General features: G+C 42.7%; 2 protein-coding genes across 2 annotated transcripts in view; one reads left to right on the forward strand and one right to left on the reverse strand.

Annotated features, from left to right (window-relative positions):
- LOC117966127 (U5 small nuclear ribonucleoprotein 200 kDa helicase) overlaps positions 1-7977 on the forward strand; it is a 37603-nt gene extending 29626 nt beyond the window's left edge. The window contains exons 37-45 of the mRNA XM_059008362.1: positions 371-560; positions 1037-1201; positions 1630-1751; positions 2241-2384; positions 2742-2918; positions 3062-3222; positions 4033-4114; positions 4383-4475; positions 6990-7977. Coding sequence (XP_058864345.1) covers positions 371-560; positions 1037-1201; positions 1630-1751; positions 2241-2384; positions 2742-2918; positions 3062-3222; positions 4033-4114; positions 4383-4475; positions 6990-7139 — 1284 coding nt within the window. The 3' untranslated portion in view covers positions 7140-7977. The remainder of the gene's footprint in view (positions 1-370; positions 561-1036; positions 1202-1629; positions 1752-2240; positions 2385-2741; positions 2919-3061; positions 3223-4032; positions 4115-4382; positions 4476-6989) is intronic.
- A 1702-nt stretch (positions 7978-9679) lies between these two features.
- LOC117397809 (probable cytosolic iron-sulfur protein assembly protein CIAO1) lies at positions 9680-22062 on the reverse strand. The gene is made up of 7 exons (XM_059008777.1): positions 21679-22062; positions 20284-20432; positions 16728-16839; positions 16251-16339; positions 13940-14141; positions 12176-12263; positions 9680-10921 (listed from the first exon to the last, which is right to left on the reverse strand). Exons 1-7 carry the CDS (start codon positions 21815-21817, stop codon positions 10687-10689), a joined length of 1014 nt encoding a protein of 337 aa, XP_058864760.1. The 5' UTR covers positions 21818-22062; the 3' UTR covers positions 9680-10686.
- Between the last annotated feature and the right edge of the window lie 88 nt (positions 22063-22150).

Below are 22150 nucleotides of genomic sequence, written 5' to 3' on the forward strand. Positions count from 1 at the left end.
GACATAAATTTAAAAGATTTGATTTGAGTAACATTTTAAAAAATATGTGTAACGACCGTTATGTATGTGATTTATCAAGTTAGTCCATCTGGTAAAATGACTAGTTAAGTGAAGTCATTTCTGATTTTATTTTTCTACAAAGTTAAAATTCGCTTCTAAAAGTGGTTCAGAATGCATCGAGAGCATGTACAACCCCAGAGCTTCTGGAGGCGTAGGTGGCCCCAGACCCCAGATAAGATTGGTTTTGCCCCAGGAGTATGTCAAAATGATCATTGGCCACTTTCACCCATGGGTATAATTTGCTGCTCCTTTTTGCTGTGATGTTCCATGCAGTGACTGGAATACTTCTCCTGTGTGCGTTTTGCGTTAGGATTTCTTCAAGAAGTTCCTGTACGAGCCGCTGCCAGTGGAGTCTCACCTGGACCACTGTATGCATGACCACTTCAACGCAGAGATCGTCACCAAGACCGTGGAGAACAAGCAGGACGCCGTGGACTACCTCACCTGGACCTTCCTGTACCGGAGGATGACCCAGAACCCCAACTATTACAACCTGCAGGGTGAGGGGGAGCAGTATGGTGTGAACACGTTAGGAAGAATTGAGTCTGACTTGCAACAAACACCAGACTATGTCCAGTGTTGTGAAGAGTGACAACTATATGTTCTGTTCTCTCCACCTATTTTACTGTGTGGGTGGGTCTAGGTGAGGGGAGTGAACAATGTGTGCAAGGCTGACTGGCTGGTCCCTCTGGATGAGGGGAGTGAGCAATGTGTGAGGCTGACTGGCTGGTCCCTCTGGATGAGGGGAGTGAGCAATGTGTGAGGCTGACTGGCTGGTCCCTCTGGATGAGGGGAGTGAGCAATGCCTGACGCTGACTGGCTGGTCCCTCTGGGTGAGGGGAGTGAGCAATGTGTGAGGCTGACTGGCTGGTCCCTCTGGGTGAGGGGAGTGAGCCATGCGTGAGGCTGACTGGCTGGTCCCACTGGGTGAGGGGAGTGAGCCATGCGTGAGGCTGACTGGCTGTTCTCTCTGCAGGCATGTCACACAGGCACTTGTCGGATCATCTGTCTGAGCTGGTGGAGCACACTCTGAACGATCTGGAGCAGTCCAAGTGCATCAGCATTGAGGATGAGATGGACGTGGCACCGCTGAACCTGGGCATGATTGCAGCATATTACTACATCAACTACACCACCATTGGTGAGAGCTGCCTGCACACACTGACCATCGGACCATCACATACATAATCCGATTTTATAATGTGGGATATTTGAAATCTGTTTGGTTCCAGATCCACATCTTGTACTACACGGTTCCAAAAGATCTCTTCAGTGGGGTATTGGGCATTATTTCAATACAGGATTTGGGAATTCACAATTGCGTGTTGTATTTATGTAAAACAATTGTCTGTAGCCGTGCATTTGAGCCTGTAGCATTTGACATCTGAGTTCCATGGAAATGAGACATGGCCTAGCAATTTATTTTTCTGTAGCACTTTTATTAACTATCAGTAAGTGCTACATAAACTTCTAATATCTTAACACTGAAGTTTTTCTTCATGATGAAATGCTCATTTGTACCCAGTAGACCTGATTCTGAAGTGTTAAAGTAATGTTTTGCTGTTGCAGAGCTGTTCAGCATGTCCCTGAACGCCAAGACCAAGATCCGAGGGCTCATCGAAATCATCTCCAACGCAGCGGAGTACGAAAACATTCCCATCCGGCACCACGAGGACACTCTCCTCCGCCAGGTCAGTCTGCCCGTCTGCCCTGCTGTCTGAGCGCACGTAGGCTTTCAGAGGGACAACAAGGAAATATACTTCAATAAAACAATCAATTTGCACACATGAGTAATGAATAACCAACATTACACATCTGGGATATTTTGATGTACTATTCAAAATGTATTAATTCATTTAATCATATTTGAAAATGTTCAGATGGTGAGACAATATTCTAGCATAGATATAAATGTGCACTCTGGGTTGGCATTTTCACAGAGTTGAGTCTGCATGAACCCAGTATGAAGTACAAAGTTGTGCTGTGAGAGTACAGGTTGTATGCATGCATAGGTTTAGATAAAGAATAAATCTACCACGAGAATGGTTCAGAATTTATTTGTTTCCCCCCCCCCCCCCCCCCCCCCCCCCCCCCCAAAAAAAGAACTGGTCAACATTATAATTGATGTATTGTTGCTGAAGATGTTTAAGCCCATGTTTTTGGATGTCTTCTCCCCACAGCTGGCTCAGAAAGTCCCTCACAAGTTGAACAATCCCAAATTCAACGACCCCCATGTGAAGACGAACCTGCTCCTGCAGGCTCACCTCTCCCGCATGCAGCTGAGTGCTGAGCTGCAGTCCGACACTGAAGAGATCCTCAGCAAGGTGGGCAAATCGTCACTCACCCAGACTAGTCATGGAGGCTCATTCGAACATAGCCACATGTGCGCGAACATAGCCACATGTGCGCTAACATAAACCAGAAGTTAAATATTGGTCTGATATTGACAAATTATCTAAATACATGTGTCAAAAGTGTAGTCCACATATTGTAGCGGTTCGGTGGTTCACATTTGCCACATGTTAAATGAACTCTTTTTAATTCTGTTCCTCCTGAAGAACCTCCAAGTCCTAGATTTGCTTTTTATAGCCTGTCGCATACCACAGTGGCAGCAGTGAAAATACTGCCTCCCCTCACAGTGAATAACCATGTGCAACTGCTGCTTGTCATCTCTCTCCCAGGCAGTGCGCCTGATCCAGGCCTGTGTGGACGTCCTTTCCAGTAACGGCTGGCTGAGCCCTGCCCTGGCTGCCATGGAGCTGGCCCAGATGGTGACCCAGGCCATGTGGTCCAAGGACTCCTACCTGAAGCAGCTGCCATACTTCACCTCGGAGCATGTCAAGCGCTGCACTGATAAGGTGAGTCACCGCTGTCTCTCTCTTTAGAGTCTCTGTTTAGTCTATATATATATGTTTGGGAAATCCCTACACAGAGGTGTCTATCCAGCCCTGTAGCCCCAGTGGAGGTGTGACTCATCCCTGTGCTGCTTTGTGTTTCCCAGGGAATCGAGAGCATCTTCGACATCATGGAGATGGAGGATGAGGAGCGCAGTGGGCTGCTGCAGCTCTCCGACAGTCAGATAGCAGACGTGGCTCGCTTCTGTAACCGCTACCCCAACATCGAGCTTTCCTACGAGGTGGCTGAGAAGGACAATGTTAAGAGGTGGGCACGGCTCCTTCATATATTCTATTTACCATTCCTGTGTCAACATTAGCTAATGGAGTTCAGTGAACTCAAACGAAAACTTACCTTTTAACTCAACACTGCAGACCCTTGGTATGTTACTACTTCATATGTTTTCTATTCATATTAAGTAGTAATAATCGATCGGTTTGTCATTTCAAACCCTTACATTTAATACAGGAGTTTGTGTGCAGTATCATTGGGCTATGGGAGTTGTTTAGCGGGATTGTGCATCTCAGCTCTATCCTGTGCAGGATCTTTAATGCTTGACTAATTAAAAGTGAGCTGAGATGCATCAGTGTGTTAATGCTGTGTTTCATTACACAGGACTGAGCTGTCAGTGTGTTAATGCTGTGTTTCATTGCACAGGACTGAGCTGTCAGTGTGTTAATGCTGTGTTTCATTGCACAGGACTGAGCTGTCAGTGTGTTAATGCTGTGTTTCATTGCACAGGACTGAGCTGTCAGTGTGTTTAATGCTGTGTTTCATTGCACAGGACTGAGCTGTCAGTGTGTTTAATGCTGTGTTTCATTACACAGGACTGAGCTGTCAGTGTGTTAATGCTGTGTTTCATTACACAGGACTGAGCTGTCAGTGTGTTAATGCTGTGTTTCATTGCACAGGACTGAGCTGTCAGTGTGTTAATGCTGTGTTTCATTGCACAGGACTGAGCTGTCAGTGTGTTAATGCTGTGTTTCATTACAGTAGACTGACCTGTCAGTGTGTTAATGCTGTGTTTCACTGCACAGGACTGAGCTGTCAGTGTGTTAATGCTGTGTTTCATTACAGTGGGAGTCCTGTTGTGGTTCTCGTGCAGCTAGAGAGAGAAGAGGAGGTGACTGGACCTGTCATTGCGCCACTCTTCCCTCAGGTAACACTTATTATCTACCAGGAAGCAGGAAATGTTTCTGTTTTATTTTATTTTATTTTTTTGTAGATCTTGCCACAATTGCATTACGTGATTTGTACAGCAGTTTTTTTTGCCATTTAGTTATTTAGCATCAGCCAACTCAAAACATTTACAAATAGCCAAATGTTTGATCATTTATTATTTTTATATATAAAAAGCTGTGTTGTGTTTTGTGTGTTGTGTGTAAATCCTTCTCTGTCTCATAGCCTGTTCATTCTTTGCTTTCCAGAAACGTGAGGAAGGCTGGTGGGTGGTGATTGGAGACCCCAAGTCCAACAGTCTGATCTCCATTAAGAGACTGACTCTGCAGCAGAAAGCTAAGGTGGGTGTGAGAGGGTCCCAGTCTCATTGAATAACACTGTGTTGTACTGGGCGAGGTTAAATTAATTTGAAAGATTAATCACACAAGTTGCTTGCCCTCTAATTTTAACACTGAGAGTAAAATGTATTTTCAGGGGGTAAAATGCAACATTACCTTGAAGTCATGAGTAATCTCAATAAATACTGTACAATTAATGCTAATGGGGTAGTGTGACAAGATAGCGTGTGTGGTGAAGTCAGGCCAGAAGCAGGAACTGAAACAGGTACTGCAGGTAGGGTGCAATGGCGTTTGCGCCGTCTTTATTTTTAAATACAAAAAATAAAGTAAAAGATTGAAATAAAAACACTGTGCTCACAGAGTAAAATAAATATTTTCAATAAAACAAATCACGAACTCAAATGAATAGCCAATACAGGTCAGGCTGGGCAAATGCCTTCACTGATCCTGCATATGTTGTGTTTTTTTTTAATTTTCGCTCTCACTCGTTCCTCCTCTGAACATCCAACCCCCTCTGAGTCAAGAGTGGGTGTTTTATATTCGTGGCTGAAGCCTTAATTACCTATTAATAAATGACCTTATTAAGGCTCCAGCCACATTCCCACGAGAGTTCTATGGAAGGGGTTTTAACCCCATACCCACCTACTGCACATTACAAGACCGGCTCTCTCGCCGGGTCTCAAACAGCAAATAATAAAAGAGGGACGGTGCTCGACCGCCCGCACATAAACACAATAATGATTAGGATGGACGGCTTTGTCCGCCCGCCTACAAATACAGTAATAATAATAATAATACAAAACATACATGTATACAAATAATAATACAGGGGCGGGGTGTACTCCATCACAGGTAGGCATTAAAAAAGCTCCTTCCATTTTAACTGCAATGTTACGTTGAACTCCTGTACAACCACGTGTGTGTTCTACAAGGTTCTTTATTAGCTCAGCTAATTTCTTTTGAAGTATCACACTGACTCTGCAAATGAATTACGTTACTTCTATTTTAACATTAAATTCTTAAACTCAGTGAACATGTTAAGACTTCAATATGAAGCCATACAGATAAAATAAGGACATGCCTTAATAAGTTATAAAACAGTTTGTTTAATATTATAGGCACCTTTTTTCAGCGCTTGCCTCTGACGATGGTTCCAGTTGGATTTGTAGCTGGACTGGGGTGTTTACACTTCAACCTGTGTAGCTTCGAATTGTTCTTATTCTTACTGTGATTGGCTGCAAAGACAACAGGGCTAGCCAGAGATTGGATAATGTTTGTTGGGTTGGTTTGTCTGGTGTAGTTTCCTAGTAACTGAAGACATTGTGTTCTGGGAGAAGTAGTTGTTAGTGGAAGTTTTAGTGGAGGCGGGAGGGGAGGCAGGCAAGCTGTGCAGCAAAATTACTATGCGTAATTTGAATGCATAAAAACGGCAGGTACGCAGCTTATCTCGACCGCTGCATGTATCTATTTTACTGAAATCTGTCTCAGTAAAATGCCACGTATGACACCAGACTCCAAGCATTCCCATCATCCAACAGAAAGGAGATTATGATCACCGTGACCCCTGAAGAGGAAGTTGATGATGTTTTCACTTCCGGGTGCACCTCCCCATGAGACCGTGTGTGTCCATTTTCTCCTGAGAGAAAACTACGGCAATCTACCTCCCCCTGCAACAAGTGCTGGCAAGCATATTTAATCCTGCCTGTGGGAATCTATAGCTAAAGCTCTTCTATCTGACCTTCGTTCCATAAGGAACATAACGGGAATCCTTTCCTATTTCCTCCATGGAAACCGCAAGATCCTCATTCCAACCCAGTCCCTCTTAGTCAGGGATCAGGAGAAAATCTTCCAGCCCACAGAGGTTTTATGGCAAGAGCTCCTCTAACTGGAAAAACACTGGCAAGAGCGTGCCAGCTGAAAAGCAGGATTTAGGTGCTGTCCCCCCTCCAGTGGAGCAAATCCCAGTGATGCCTAAAGACCAAGTCTTCAGGAGTTCATGGAGGAGTTCTGGGCACAGAAACAGCCAGTCAGTCTGCTCTCTTGGGCTCACCGGGAAAACCGCTGCTCGCGTCACTAGTCCTGCAGACTACAAGCCATTATACCCCCGAAGACATCCAGGACCGGATCCCTGCATGGGGAGGACGAGGGTGGTTCTCCCGAGACAAAGCGAGATACGTTTCTCATGCCAGCCCATGCACAAGTACAGCAGGCCGAGTCATCAGCTCAGATGTAGCACACATACACTTTCCCTCCTGCCTTTCCCTTCTAATATGTCAGGGTTTAATAATAATAAAAATGGTGGTGCAAGTTTCAGTATCTACAAAATACATTTTTTAGGTAGCTATATCTTCAAGTACACTGTAACAATAAAACCTAAAACAGTCTTTTTGAGATCAGCATATACAGTGCAAGTGATTACAGCAGTATTTTATAGTCTTTCATTTGCTTGAGAGGATTTAGTGCATGAAGAAATATTTCAAGTTTTTAATGTTGTGCTTTTTTTTTTTTAAACTTCAGGTGAAACTGGACTTTGTCGCCCCAGCCCTGGGTGTCCACAACTACACACTGTACTTCATGAGTGACGCCTACATGGGCTGTGACCAGGAATACAAGTTCAGTGTGGACGTGAAGGAGGCTGACAGTGAGGGAGACAGCGACTCTGACTGATCCCGACACAGCTAACACACATTGTACCCGACCCTACGAAGAGGCTGTCTGGGGCATACTGTGGCTGTGTTGGTTTCTGTAGCTTAATATAGTGGGACTACCAACCATCTTGTTATTTAGGTTCAGCCTGGTCCAATGAAATAATGTGCTTTTATAAAGGTCTGTTGTGTTCTGATGATGCGCACAGAATAATCTCACAGTCCTCTAAAGTATAGGCTGTGAGAGCTGTTGTGTGCACTGGAAAGCAGTGCAGAATTAAATGTTCTATTTTTGTTCCCTGTCAAAATAAAAACCTAGACTATTGGTTGGTACTCTAGGGGTGCAGTTGAATACCACTTGCTGAATACTCAAGATGGTGAAATGGGACGATTGTCAAGCTGAGTTTGCTGGCTGCTTTAACAGCTAATGAACCAGTTATCTATCCTTTTAGAACATTTTAGTCTCGGCTCAGATAGAGCATTTTGGTGTTATTCTCTAATTTTGTTTTGACAGGTATTGCAGAGGAAGAAATCTGCATTCACATTTATTATATTGGTATGTTACCAAATGAAAATATGGCAAGCATAAACAACAAAATGTTCTGGTCTTGCTAATTTGTGTGTTTATGATTTTAAGCTCTTAGTTTGTATCCTCAAGAGATCCATCTCTTTAATAATACTGTAGTGTGGAGACATGACCCTCAGTATCTTTGTATTGCAAATAAGATGATGGATAGAAAGTGAAATGTTTTGAAAGTGAATAATCTTGTACAGGCTTCTTTTTATGTGTAACGAGCCCCAGGCTCGTTTTGTTTTTGTGCCGTCACTGCTGTCGACCCAAATAAAGGCTTAGATCACAACTGCTGTCCCGTGTCGTCTCCTCATGTGTAGAATATGTAAGAAATGCATCCGATCCATTGTTCTGGGGCTCCTCTACACAATGACCCTTGTGGTTGCATTTGGAAAACACTGCTCCAAGTGCTTGTAACAAATGCACCATTACATAGGGTGACCAGATTTTCAAAGCTCAAAACTGGGACACATGGTTTAATTAGTCTTATCAATTATTTAACAATTTAAATATAGGCTATGTTAATGGTTATTTAAATAGCCATCCTCTCACTCTTAGTATTTTATTTTTAAGCAGCTAGATAATTTCAATACACTCCCAGGTGTATAATTTGTGGCCAATTAGTTTAACTAGCCATATTGTGTTATATATACATATTGCAACTTTCATATTGAGTTTATTAATAATAATACATTAAATCATTTAATACATTACGGTTTGGCATTTCTTTCTTTTTTTACTCACTGTGCCAGTCCCTCTTTCTTGACGTTGTTGATGTGCTTGCAGCCTCTCGCTGCTCTGCCTGGTGTCTGGGCTAAATCCTACCAGAACTGAACAGCTATGAAATGACCTTATTACACACAATTGTAGATTTATATTGAATAAATAAACCAAATGAAAACGCATGGCACACTGGGCAATAAGCACGTATGTCTGTTAATCACTTTATAAAAATAATGTTCTTGATTACCCTAGTACCTTGCTTTTTAGTTTATTTTGTTTTAACTGCAGGTGCTATAAACTAAAAGAACAAACAGAATAAATAGAAATGTTCCTTGTGGAAGTGAAACATGCAGGCGTGGCTGCTTGTTATTTTATCTGTGTACGAACGGCCGTCATCCATTTTGTCTCCCTCAACCCAGGTGAAAGCACGTCGACCCACATCTTGAGGTGGGTCACTGCGACCCGGGTATGACCCAGGAACGTGGTTTCACACTACGCGGGTAGCCAGAACCCGGATAGGAGTGCCGGAGTGAAAGGGGCGCTAGATACATTTTCCATACTTGCATATAATACTGTATCTGCAGAAGACTTGCCAGTCAAAATACCTGAAGTTTTAATTGCATTTAATTGTGATGTCCCTTATTTGTATACAAAATAAGCCATTCTACAAAAAGCATTTGCCAGTTTTTAAAGGTGTGACTACACAATTCCTTTTTTTTTTGTCAAATTATTAAAAAGTAGTATTTCCTGCTCTTAAGTATATCAGTGACAAATGTAATCCATAAAAACTTTAAATACATACTCGTCTAGATTATAACCCCATATTCTGATACTCCATAACGCCAATGTCCCTGTCAAGTTATCATACAAGTGGTTTTCTAGAGACAGTAGATCTTTTTATGGTAACTTATGCTGTGTTTTGTAATTATAAGTAGGAAAACATTTTGTAATAGTGTTACTTTACACAGAGGTTTTTATTAAGTGTATTTAACAAACTAAATAATACTAGTTTGATTAAAGTGAATGTAACTAAAGATCATATTGCCTGTAAAAATGTACACATTTATATTTCTGCTCCACTTTGTAAACAATGGCACTTAATGGAGCACAAGAGGTGATATTCTCATGGTTTTTACCATACAAACCATCAGTACAGCATGACATGACTTTATATTTGTTGCTTTTGAAAATGTAAGTTATATGTATTCCACTTTGAGAACATTTATTTAAGAACATGTAAAAAAAGGGACTGCAACACAAATCTCTCATAGCATTAATAGTTTGTTTTATACCATTTATATTGTTAATAGCCAACTTACATTCTACAGATATTTACAGAAAGTGGACTTGCATCCAGTACTGTAACAATTGGGATATTTATCTTTCAGTCCTATGAGTTTCATTCTGTAGGCACCTGTGCAAAATGTTACAAAAACAGTGAATCTGCTAGAATATTCACCCTCGAATTCCCAAGGGCATCAAACCTGACACACATTTCACTGTTACTGAAGAACTGGTTTGTTTTCTTGCATTTAACAGAGTGACAGCATCCCAAAAGCCAAATGGAAAAAACGTGTGAGCATTCAGATCATAACAACACTGGGACAGGCTGGTGAATTGAACTGCTTCCATCTATTGCCAAATTCTTGCTGATTTTCTAACATGGGTAGAGCTTGAACTTTTCGGTTTTTATTTTCCAAATCTCTACCTCACTTTAAATGTTAGTAGTTGTGAAGATGTATCTACACCCTAATAAAGAGAAAACTACTAATTAAGGACTGGGTTTAAGATTCTTTTTTATCTTTGCCACAAATCAAGGAGATTTTAAATGATGGACTTGCTGTCAGTGTACACACTGCACTGGGTATTTTATGCTGAAAAGAAAATCTGTCTGGACAACTCTGTTAAACGAGTGAAAATAACAAAAGCACAATGATAAACTAGGCGACTGCAAGAATTAAATGCAATTAGGATCAGCGATGAGCAATTAACGTAATTTGTCTGTTTAAAATAAAAAAATAAGCGAAACAGGATCAGGATACGAAGATAAAAACAAGTTACATTGTTTTGTAATTAATAGGTTTTTCTGAGTTTAATCAGGAAACAGAATCTGCTCAAAATAAGTTTAAAGGGACGTCATGTGATCAAAAATAAAACGTGAAAACTTCAAGCCCTAAACATGGGATATTTCCATGCAGCTGCACCCTCCTGATATCGCTCTGCTGTACATGGCCAGCCACAGTCCCCAATGCTCTCTCCCTCTGCTGCTGCCTCCTCAGTGCTGTGGCTGGTAGCTCCAGATGCCAATGTCCCCGTCATCGCTGCAGGAGGCCAGCAACCCCACTTCTTTGGGGTTCCAGGACACGCAGTTCACATCCTGATCGTGGGCTTTGGGGACGTGGGCGGCCAGGGAGAAGGTGGGCTGGTGGGGGTCAGAGGTCGTGTCCTCCTCAAACACCCGGATGGCATCGTCCCCGCATGCTGTCGCCATGGCGCCGGACAGGTGACACCTGCCAGGGAAACAAAGCAGGGATCTCAGGCTTCATTCAGCAAGCTCTCCACTATTCCAGCTGCCACGCCTCATCAGTTTCACAGAAACTCACTCTAGCTCAAGTCGTTCAAGGGGAGTTGCTTCACTGGAAAGCCCTTGAAACAAGCTTTAAAATGATACGAATGCTACGAATGCTAGAGTAAAGCTGGGTCAAGTGTCAGTGTGGGGCATCAGTTCCACAGCTCTTCTGCATGCACACAACATCTACACTAGAACCATTCCTCCATCAGGTGTCTAAACCACTTCCCAGGACGCAGCCCAGAAGGATTTCAAATCAGCTTCCATACACTTTGATATTTTTAGTGTAGAAATGTCTATCCATATAGGCTCATCCATGACTAAAAGTAAAAATTTATTCAGTGACAAATATAATGTAAAACATAAGAAACTAAGTCAAGCAGACAAACGTTTCAAAGAAGGCACTCGCCAAAACATTTGCCTACTTACTTTCTTCTAAGTGTTATCCATAAAAGCTGCTCTACTTCTGAAAGTAAAACACAGAGAATTGTTGGAGTCTGAAACCAACTCCCCAGTAATGTTGTTGAAGCCGACACCCTAGGATCCTTCAAGAAGCTGCTTGATGAGATTCTGGGATCAATAAGCTACTAACAATCAAACGAGCAAGATGGGCTGAATGGCCTCCTCTCATTTGTAACCTTATGTTCTTATGTTCTAAAAAGGAAGCACTTTTTCCATGTGGGTCTGTACCCATTACAGAATGCTCGGGTATATAGCCAAAGGAGGTTATGATGAGGCAGTACCTACACTCATGTACAGGGTTGGGACAGATTGAGAAAAAACACTAGAAACTCAAAATGGGAGCAATATAACCCAGAACTTCAGAATGACTGCAGAATAATCCCCTCTTCAGCCCTGGGGTGATGTTACACAATGCTTGAATAATCCCCTCTTCAGCACTGGGGTGATGTTACACAATGCTTGAATAATCCCCTCTTCAGCCCTGGGGTGATGTTACACAATGCTTGAATAATCTCCTCTTCAGCACTGGGGTGATGGGTTACACAATGCTTGAATAATCCCCTCTTCAGCACTGGGGTGATGTTACACAATGCTTGAATAATCTCCTCTTCAGCACTGGGGTGATGTTACACAATGCTTGAATAATCCCCTCTTCAGCACTGGGGTGATGTTACACAATGCTTGAATAATCTCCTCTTCAGCACTGGGGTGATGTTACACAATGCTTGCTCACCAGGAGATGTCGTAGATGCTGCGGGAGTGGAAGCCAGACAGGGTGCAGATACACTTCCAGGTTGGGGCTGTGCCGTTACACACCACACCTAAACGACACAGGAACAGACAGGTTAGAAAGCCTCATCTGTGTGCATTAATCCTAAAATCATCAACGTGCTGGGGGAAGGGGGTCGAGGGCAGTGTATGCTTTTGATTTTTTATATAGCTTGAAATATTCACATGCCTTCATGGAAATGTACAGTAGCCACCAGAGAAGTAATTTTTGTCACATGTCATGATACTATTTAGTCCTATATCAGCACACAGCAGAGTATAGAAGATAATGGAGCATCAACAAGCCCTGGTTATTAATTCTCAGTGTATAAGTTCCTTTCTGTTGAAATGTGTTTAGCAATATCGGTGCATATCATTGGCAATCATTTGAATGGTAAATGGTGCAGAAAGACAGCATCACACAATTACATTCAAATACATTTCATTGTTCAATGGCATAAAGAAGTTTATTTGTTACTGTTTAAAAAAAAATCTACTGACCAATCTTGCTGCCATCCATGGTAATTGCTCACTGCTGTAAAATACTCAGGCTGGCTCTCCCTGCTCAGGCTGGCTCACCTTGCTCTTTCCCTGGCTCTCCCTGCTCAGGCTGGCTCACCTTGCTCTTTCCCTGGCTCTCCCTGCTCAGGCTGGCTCACCATGCTCTTTCCCAGGCTCCTCCCTGCTCAGGCTGGCTCTCCTTGCCCTTTCCCAGGCTCTCCCTGCTCAGGCTGGTTCTCCCTGCTCAGGCTGGCTCGCCTTGCTCTTTCCCAGGCTCCCCTGCTCAGGCTGGCTCTCCCTGCTCAGGCTGGCTCACCTTGCTCTTTCCCATGCTCTCCCTGCTCAGGCTGGTTCTCCCTGCTCAGGCTGGCTCGCCTTGCTCTTTCCCATGCTCTCCCTGCTCAGGCTGGTTCTCCCTGCTCAGGCTGGCTCACCTTGCTCTTTCCCATGCTCTCCCTGCTCAGGCTGGTTCTCCCTGCTCAGGCTGGCTCGCCTTGCTCTTTCCCATGCTCTCCCTGCTCAGGCTGGTTCTCCCTGCTCAGGCTGGCTCGCCTTGCTCTTTCCCATGCTCTCCCTGCTCAGGCTGGTTCTCCCTGCTCAGGCTGGCTCGCCTTGCTCTTTCCCATGCTCTCCCTGCTCAGGCTGGTTCTCCCTGCTCAGGCTGGCTCGCCTTGCTCTTTCCCATGCTCTCCCTGCTCAGGCTGGTTCTCCCTGCTCAGGCTGGCTCGCCTTGCTCTTTCCCAGGCTCTCCCTGCTCAGGCTGGCTCACCTTGCTCTTTCCCAGGCTCTCCCTGCTCATGCTTGCTCACCTTGCTCTTTCCCAGGCTCTCCCTGCTCAGGCTGACACTCCCTGCTCAGGCTGGCACTTCCTGCTCAGGGTGGCTCACCTTGCTCTTTCCCAGGCTCCTCCCTGCTCAGTCTGTCTCACCTTGCTCTTTCCCAGGCTCTCCCTGCTCAGGCTGGCTCTCCCTGCTCAGGCTTGCTCACCTTGCTCTTTCCCAGGCTCTCCCTGCTCAGGCTGGCTCACCTTGCTCTTTCCCAGGCTCTCCCTGCTCAGGCTTGCTCACCTTGCTCTTTCCCAGGCTCTCCCTGCTCAGGCTGGCTCACCTTGCTCTTTCCCAGGCTCTCCCTGCTCAGACTGGCTCACCTTGCTCTTTTCCAAGCTCCTCCCTGCTCATGCTGGCTCTCTCTGCTCTTTCCCAGGCTCTCCCTGCTCAGGCTGGCTCACCTTGCTCGTTCCCAGGCTCGTACTCCCTCCAGATCTTCACAGTCTTGTCGTCGCTGCAGGAGGCCAGTCTCTGGCCGCTCTTGTCGAAGTCCACGCTCCACACCGTTGACTCGTGACCCTCCAGGGTGTCCCGGCACACCCAGTCATCATCATCCTCCTTGTACAGCTTCACTGAGTTGTCATAGCTGGCTGAAGCCAGGATCTGGGATGGGGAGGCATCATAAACACGGTTATACAGGTGTGTCAAAGACAATACTACAGGTGAGAAGATGATGCTGCTGCTGCTGCTTCCTGCTTCCTGATCACTTCTGGCTGGTTTCACAGACTTTGATCTTGGACTAATACACCCAAAGTAACATTAGTTAGTCCGAGATTAATGCTAATCGGAGTCTGTGAAAATAGTCATTTGTGTGATGTTGTTCAAACTCACTCTAATGGTCTAAGCCAGTGGTGCGCTAACTTTTTAAATGCTGCCCCCCCTTAGCATAAATACATAAATGGTAACAAACACATTCTTACAAGTTTTCAAAATTGTGCTTTCAGATACAACGTATGAATGTTGAAAAGGCGTATCGTAAATGTAACCAGTCTATAAATCTTTTTTTAAACTTGACGAGTCAACATTAGCTAACATTTCTAACAAATAAATCTGTAACACAATACATGTAACTTAAATCTTTTTTTTTTTTTACCGAACAGATAATTCTGAAAAACATTATCGTTCAGCAATTAAATTTGAAAAAATAAATCTGTGTTTTCACTAAATAAATATTTATTTTACCAGCTAAATCTGAAGCTAAGTGAGCCCATTGAAGCGCCTGATTTGGATTTGTAACGTATGCTGCAGAGCTGCTGTTACACTCGGAGAGCCAATCTCTCCGCTTCTCCGCCTCCTCTGCATACTACAAGCCAAAACAATGTACACATTTCAAAACTTTTAAGAATGTGTTTGTTAATATTTATGTATTAAGCTCAATCAGAACTTTTTTTTTGGTTAAATCTAGGCAAAAAAACACAATTTCCATTAAGAAAAACTGTTAAAATATAAATACATGGAAGCCGCCATTTCTGCTCTGTTCACTGCAGTTTCACTGCAGTGAACTAAAAGTCAAATTTTTTCTTAAATTAATTACTTAATTAGATTTTTACAGAACTGCCTCTAGTCCTCGTTGCACCTTACTGACTCTCCGCACCACTGGTCTAAACTAACTGCAATCAAACAATGTGACCTACAGCAGGGTCCCAGGATACAGCAGATTATCTATTATTGAAGGGTGCATAAGGACCTTTTTATTTTATTGTGTTACATGTTCCCATGTGTTGCTACAACTGTTTACGCAAGGTGTGTGTATTGTTTTAATTGAAGGATGATGGGAAATGTAGTTCTAAGAGGTCCATGCAGTTACATGTGAAGCCATCTTGAGGCAGGGAATGCAATTTAAAAGTTTTAATTAAAAAGTGGTCAAAATGTAAAAAAAAATAAAATAATAATTTAACACAATATACACACCTTACTTAAACAGTTGTAGCAACACATGGGGACATGTAACACAATACAATAAAAAGGTCCTTATATACCCTTTAAGATATTTCCTGAATCAACACAAATAAAAGGGGGAGCAGTAATGTTAATAAGAGGTCAGATTGTAAAGCCCTGGTTAGCACTCCTTTAAAACAGCAGTTCCTCAGGCGATGTATCAAATACAGAAATATTAAAAGAAACGTAATAAATGAAATGACAAACGTTTCGAGTAGAAGTCTGCCCCCATCCCCAACGAAATGTTCGGGTCATTCCGTGACAAATCACCCAGCGGGATACACCCTACCATCTCCCATTTACACCAGACTTGGTTATTGGGGTTGTTTCAGGCAAGCAAGCTCAAGCTTACATGTTTAGACTGATCAGGTCAAGTGGTCAAAAGTTATAGAGAGATCAAAATGTGGTTGATGGTACCCCCCCCCTTAACGTTAACCATCCTTTTACTCAAAAGCGGTCTGTGCAGACTCATGGGAGCTGTCATTTTATTGGAAATCGCATGGCAAATTAAAAAAGTTCAAAAAATACAGTTGAAAGAAAACAAAATAAGTTACACCCTTAACAAAGTTTTTACTTTTGACCCCTTGACCTGATCAGTGTAAAAATGTTATTTTGATCTTGTTTTCCTGAAACAACCCTAAGAACCAAGTCTGGTGTAAATCGGTTCGGGGTGATTTGTCATGGAATGCCCCCCTTGTTTCTTTTAGTATCGCTACATTCAGCACTATCGAGTGTTTAGTAGTTATGGCTGATATAGAACACGTAAACACTTACTTCCTGGTTTGGGTGCCAGACGACATGCTTGACGTCCTGCGTGTGCGAGTTCACCACACTGACACACTCGTACTCATCCTCCTCGTCCACTGAAACACACACACACTCATCAACTCCTGCTTTAGGACAGGACTGAGTTATTGAGTATAATGCACATGATCTTATCCAGAAATCACATCCACACAATCATATCTCTAATATATTTTACTAGCAAACACATTTTTCTAACAAAACAATTCCCTAAATCTTCGGTTTGGCACTTCCATCAGCTACATTAGTCTCAATGTGCAGTTTTTAATAAATATTTAACAAGTACGATTTATGTAAATATTTTGTTAGCTATAATTACTTTAATAAAATGTGCCTAAATTCATTAAACATGAGTTTAGCACACTGTCCACTTCTCTGATGGAAAGGGATGAAGGTGATGGTAAAGAGCTTAGTGTTTTAACTTGAGACCCAACACTGAAAACTCACCTTCCCAAACCCAGACGCTCTTGTCTCGGCTGCAGGTGGCCAGCAGGTTCCCGGAGGGGGCCCAGGCCACGCACTTCACTTCGTTTTCATGCCCTTCCAGAGTGGTCACGCACTGTCACACAGAGAGAAACTGCTTTTAAAACAGGGCTGCTCCAGAGTGGTCACGCACTGTCACACAGGGAGAAACTGCTTTTAAAACAGGGCTGCTCCAGAGTGGTCACACACTGTCACACAGGGAGAAACTGCTTTTAAAACAGGGCTGCTCCAGAGTGGTCACGCACTGTCACACAGGGAGAAACTGCTTTTAAAACAGGGCTGCTCCAGAGTGGTCACGCACTGTCACACAGGGAGAAACTGCTTTTAAAACAGGGCTGCTCCAGAGTGGTCACGCACTGTCACACAGAGAGAAACTGCTTTTAAAACAGGGCTGCTCCAGAGTGGTCACGCACTGTCACACAGGGAGAAACTGCTTTTAAAACAGGGCTGCTCCAGAGTGGTCACGCACTGTCACACAGAGAGAAACTGCTTTTAAAACAGGGCTGCTCCAGAGTGGTCACGCACTGTCACACAGAGAGAAACTGTTTTTAAAACAGGGCTGCTTTCACTCTTATAAGGATGATGTAGAGCACAGGTTTTGGTTAGTATTAGTACATTCCACTGCCCACCTTAATGTACAGTTACATTTTGCTTATTACCTGGCTTTGAACTAATTGCAAACAGTTTTCTCAATTTCGGGCTTCGGGCGGGTTGTGTTTTTCGCTAGTTGTTTACTGTGAGTAAACTGTAATTAGTCACACTGGAGCTCTCCATCTCTCATCTCTGAACAACAGAATTAAGTTTCCAGCACAAGACAGTGCACTCTTATAGATAACTCATCTAAAACAAGTCACCCTTTCAGCAGCATCTCTTGAAAGCAGCACTCTGTAGCAGCCCTGCACAAGGACACAGGCTGCTATCCTTCCACCACACGTTCTAACTGAAGGGGACATCAAACCGATCTATGTGCTTTTATACATGTGGCAATAAGCCTGACCATATGCACTTGTTTCTGGAGCTGGAGCTGTCAACCCATCTCGGCCAAATCAACTAAAAAGCCTGCAGTTATTAGTGTGCAGGGTCTCCATCTCCACCCAGCCACAAGCCCTTATACTTCACATTTTTTACGTTGCAGACGGATGGATGAACAGACAGACAGACAGACAGACACCTCCAGTTATCCCCACAATCTGATAGTCTCACTAACTTAAGCTAGTAAAAAAAAATCTTAGCACCAAGTTTCATGCCAATTGGACAAGCAGCTCTCCAGAATATGCAAACATGCAAGCATGCCGTTCAGATTGCAGCTGTGCGGACAGACAGACACCCCTACATCTCCACAACTTGATGTTCTCAACAGCTTATCCTACATAATGTTAATACCAAGTTCCATGAGACTTGGGTTTGCTGTTCTCTAGATCAGTGCTTCTCAAACTTTTTTGTTCGCGGACCACCTGAATTTTTTTTTTTATCTCGGCGAACCACACAATAACAGTATAGGTGACTGAAAAATAAGCACATAAAGAAAATCACTATAATACCAAGAATAACCACAGACTTACCTTTCTTTGTTTCAATGCAATGTGTGTCTGTTTCTCTGAGCAAGTAATTTTAAAATTGGAGTTTTAAAGAACGGTTCAAGTTTACTTTTCATTAACACGAATTTACCGAGAGGGGAAAAAAAAGGACTGTCTTATTTTTAAACTGATAATTACAGCAGAATTTGATTTCTGTGAATTAATAATCTGTGAAGTTACAATACATCCATGAGATACCAGCACAGTCAGAGCTACGTGTCCTGCTGTAATCTTTATTTGTAAAACGGAATGTTTGGATGCTGCACCCCGATTGGCTGTTGAGGAGTTTTTATCGTGCACAGCAGAATTCATTTTTGCCACAGCACAGTTCAATTAATACATTATCAATACACACATAAAAATGAGTGACATTCCTTGCGTCACATCTGATCTTTTCAGAGGCATGACAGTGTACAAGTGCATAGAATTACAAGAAGCTAAACCTCTGTTGGAAAAAAAAGCAAGAGAGACACAAAGATTTAACAAGTCAACAACTTAATGAAATCGAAGAAAACTAAAATTCTTGGGCAGCTGGTGTTTTTATTGATTTGATGAAACATAAAGAAATGGTAAACAACTTAAAAACAGTTTGTCTTGAAAATCTAAAGGGTCTGCTATGATAATTCTATGCTTCAGTGTGTAATTTGTCAAAGTAGTTTTGTTATGTTAGCCTCCGTGCTGGTCTCAATCGCTCTGTAAACAGTGCTGATATAAACCGCAATGACAGCCTGTTAGTGACCAAGCATTCAAAATGCCAATCATGTATTGTTGTATTAGCGTCTCCAGGTCAGCAGTAGTAATGCATGGATAGTGAACTTTGTCTTTACCTCCTTTTCTGTATATCTGTTCATTATCAACAGTAACACATGATTGGCATGTTAAATGCTTGGTCACTAAGAAGGCTAACATTGCAGGTTATGTCAGCTCTGTTTACGGAGCGATTGAGACCGGCACGGAGGCTTCATTCATTTGAATTCATTACAATAAATGGAAACGTTGAAAACCTCCAGTTAATGTTTACAACAAATAATAGAACTTTGTTTGAGGGACTATTTTTTCTCGAAAGCGGAAGGATATATCTTTTTTTATTATTATTATTTTATCCATTTTATAAGTGGGATAACACTCCAGGGCTTGTGCGTTGTGTTGCACTCAGCCGTATGTTAACGCAACACAATGCACGCCGTCTTGTACTTTACAAGTTTCTCTGTGCATGTGAGCGCAATACACGAAAACTCACTAATAATGAATACACTTAGACACTCGAAAAACTATATATGATGGAAAGTTTAGACTTTTTTTTTTTACTTGGAGATATTCTTCATTTATGCATTGTCTTCCTGCATCTGTAGCTGGGTTTTTAAGGTCTCAAATTTGGGGTTTGCAATTGGATCTATAAACTATGCTGCCGAGTCCTTTCCGTAATTATGTAACCTTTCCACGTACCACCTGAAGGGAGCCGGCAGACCCCAGATTGAGAACCACTGCTCTAGATATATGGAAGAATGTGTGAAGTCTGCTGTACGTACCACCTCCTCCTCCACTGTACCCGCTTCGCAGGAGATTACATCCCCAGTAGGGGGCAATAAGTAGTTAAATATCAAGAAAGCAAAATCCTAATGCACTCAGCCTTCTTAGGGATGTGCCTGTAGCAAAGGCTTTGAGCAGCCCTGGTGGGGGGTACAGTGAAAAGTGCACGACTGCACCCAGTGTTTTCAATTGGGTTTTCATCTGTGCATATTTGAAAACAAACTCATTTTTCTCACAGCAGAGTCTGAAAGTCCCAGGGATGTAAATAAGACTCCTATTGCATAGCAGTTTTATCCATTCCAGGTTTTACAATGAGCTTGATTAGTCACAGTGTATAAGTAACAAGCTTAGTTTTGTCTTACGATCAGAGTCTTATACCCATCCCTGCTGTCCTAAGCTTGTCTGAGCATTACCTCAAAGTCGTCTTGCTTCTTCCTCCAGATGCAGGTGGTGGCGTCGAAGCTGGCCGAGGCGAGGTAGTTCCCGCAGGGAGACCAAGCCACCTTCCGCACCGTCCGCTGGTGACCCTCCTCCAGGACCGACTTACACACCCACGAGTCACCTGAGCAGGGCAGACACGCACACATACACACGCACATTAATATCTAGTCTGTACAGGAAAGATAATGCAGAGTTGCATTGCCTTTTCACCCATTCCAGGTTTTACTATGAGCTTGATTAGCCACAACATATAGGTAACAAGCTCAGGTGTGGCTTGTTAAACTCACAGTAAAACCAGAAATGGATCAAACTGCTATGCAATGGGAGTCTTATGCCCGTCCCAGTGATGCTGCAGTGCAAATTGTTCAGTGCAAATTGTGGTGTTAGCAGCACAGCCCCAAATGCGTTTCTTACAGATTCATTTCCGGTGAATGCTTAATTTGTGTTCATGCGTGCAATGGACTCTTTGGAGATGTGTGTGCAGGAGGAGATTGTGATCTCAGTCATGTACTGGTAACAGTATTAGATCGCTGCATTCATTATACTCCTTTTGTTGATTAGGAAATATTACACTTTTTTTTCCAGTGCAGTTTGTACCTGTTAGCAAATGCAGTTACTAACTATTGAGGATGTTTTCAAAGCGTCTGTTTAACTCCTACTGCTTTGAAAAAGAGAAAAATCCACGTCCATGTTACAAAACTGAGAAACAATTTGAAAGCGCTCGCTAGTCTGATAATTGGATTTCTTAATTGTCCCTTTTCAAAAAACAGGAGTTAAATAAAGGACTAGAGTATCGTTTATATATCCCTAAACACAAAAGCATAGTAAATGTAGCCCAAAAATGCATAACTACAGATTGAACCAGTGTGAACAGACATCAACCGCCTCGGCTTAAAATTCCGCAATTAGCTGATGGAAACGGTGATGAGCATGACGTAGAATTTACATAACAACACACAATAAGAATCAGCAATGGAATGTTTCATCACCATTTGATTCTCCACATATACGCTGAAGTATGATACTGTGAAGGAACGACAGAGACAGACACTCCCATATACCCGCACAATCAGACAGGCTCAATAAGTGATGCTAAATAATGTTAATGATGATACTGTACTAAGTTTCATGACAACTGAACTAGCTATTCTGCAGCTCCAGATATATGCAAAAAGGATTGCAAAACAGTACACAGCTTTTAAATAAACATGTAGTATCATGTAAGAACTCCACATGCTTGCAAGAAAACCAAACTGGTACAGTACAATTCTCTTACAAAAGAACTGTAAAATCAAGTTGCAGTTGGTCAGTAACAATGTACTAGCTTTCTGCCTACTGAATGTATATACAGTGTAGACTAGTCCTACCCTCTCGCCCCCATATGCGAATGGACCGGTCCCCTCCCGAAGAAGCCAGCAAAGTTCCTTTGGGGTTCCAAGCCACGAACCAGCACCTCGAGTCTGGGTGCGCAGTGAACTTCGACACCAGCTTCAGCGAATCCTTCATATCCAACTAGCACTAGTAGAAAAAACTTGACACCAGGGATATTAAAAGTAAAAAATGTCAAAAATACTTAGGAGCCACAGCACAACTGATGCACCAATCTGTTTCTCTACGCTCAAATGTAAACTTTGTAAACACTATCTTTTGATGGCAAACAAAATAAAATAGAACGTTTTCTGGTGCTTTCTTTTAAGCAGACACCATGCAATTATGTCCTCTTCCTCGCATGCACGGTACAGATAACTGCATCACACCATCTGCATTATGGGAAATTGAGTTTATGCCAGGGTTACATTTTTACAAGGGTTGTTTTAAAATCTTAACACGCTTCAATTA

This window comes from Acipenser ruthenus, chromosome 37 (assembly GCF_902713425.1).
Source record: "Acipenser ruthenus chromosome 37, fAciRut3.2 maternal haplotype, whole genome shotgun sequence".
Taxonomy (NCBI): domain Eukaryota; kingdom Metazoa; phylum Chordata; class Actinopteri; order Acipenseriformes; family Acipenseridae; genus Acipenser; species Acipenser ruthenus.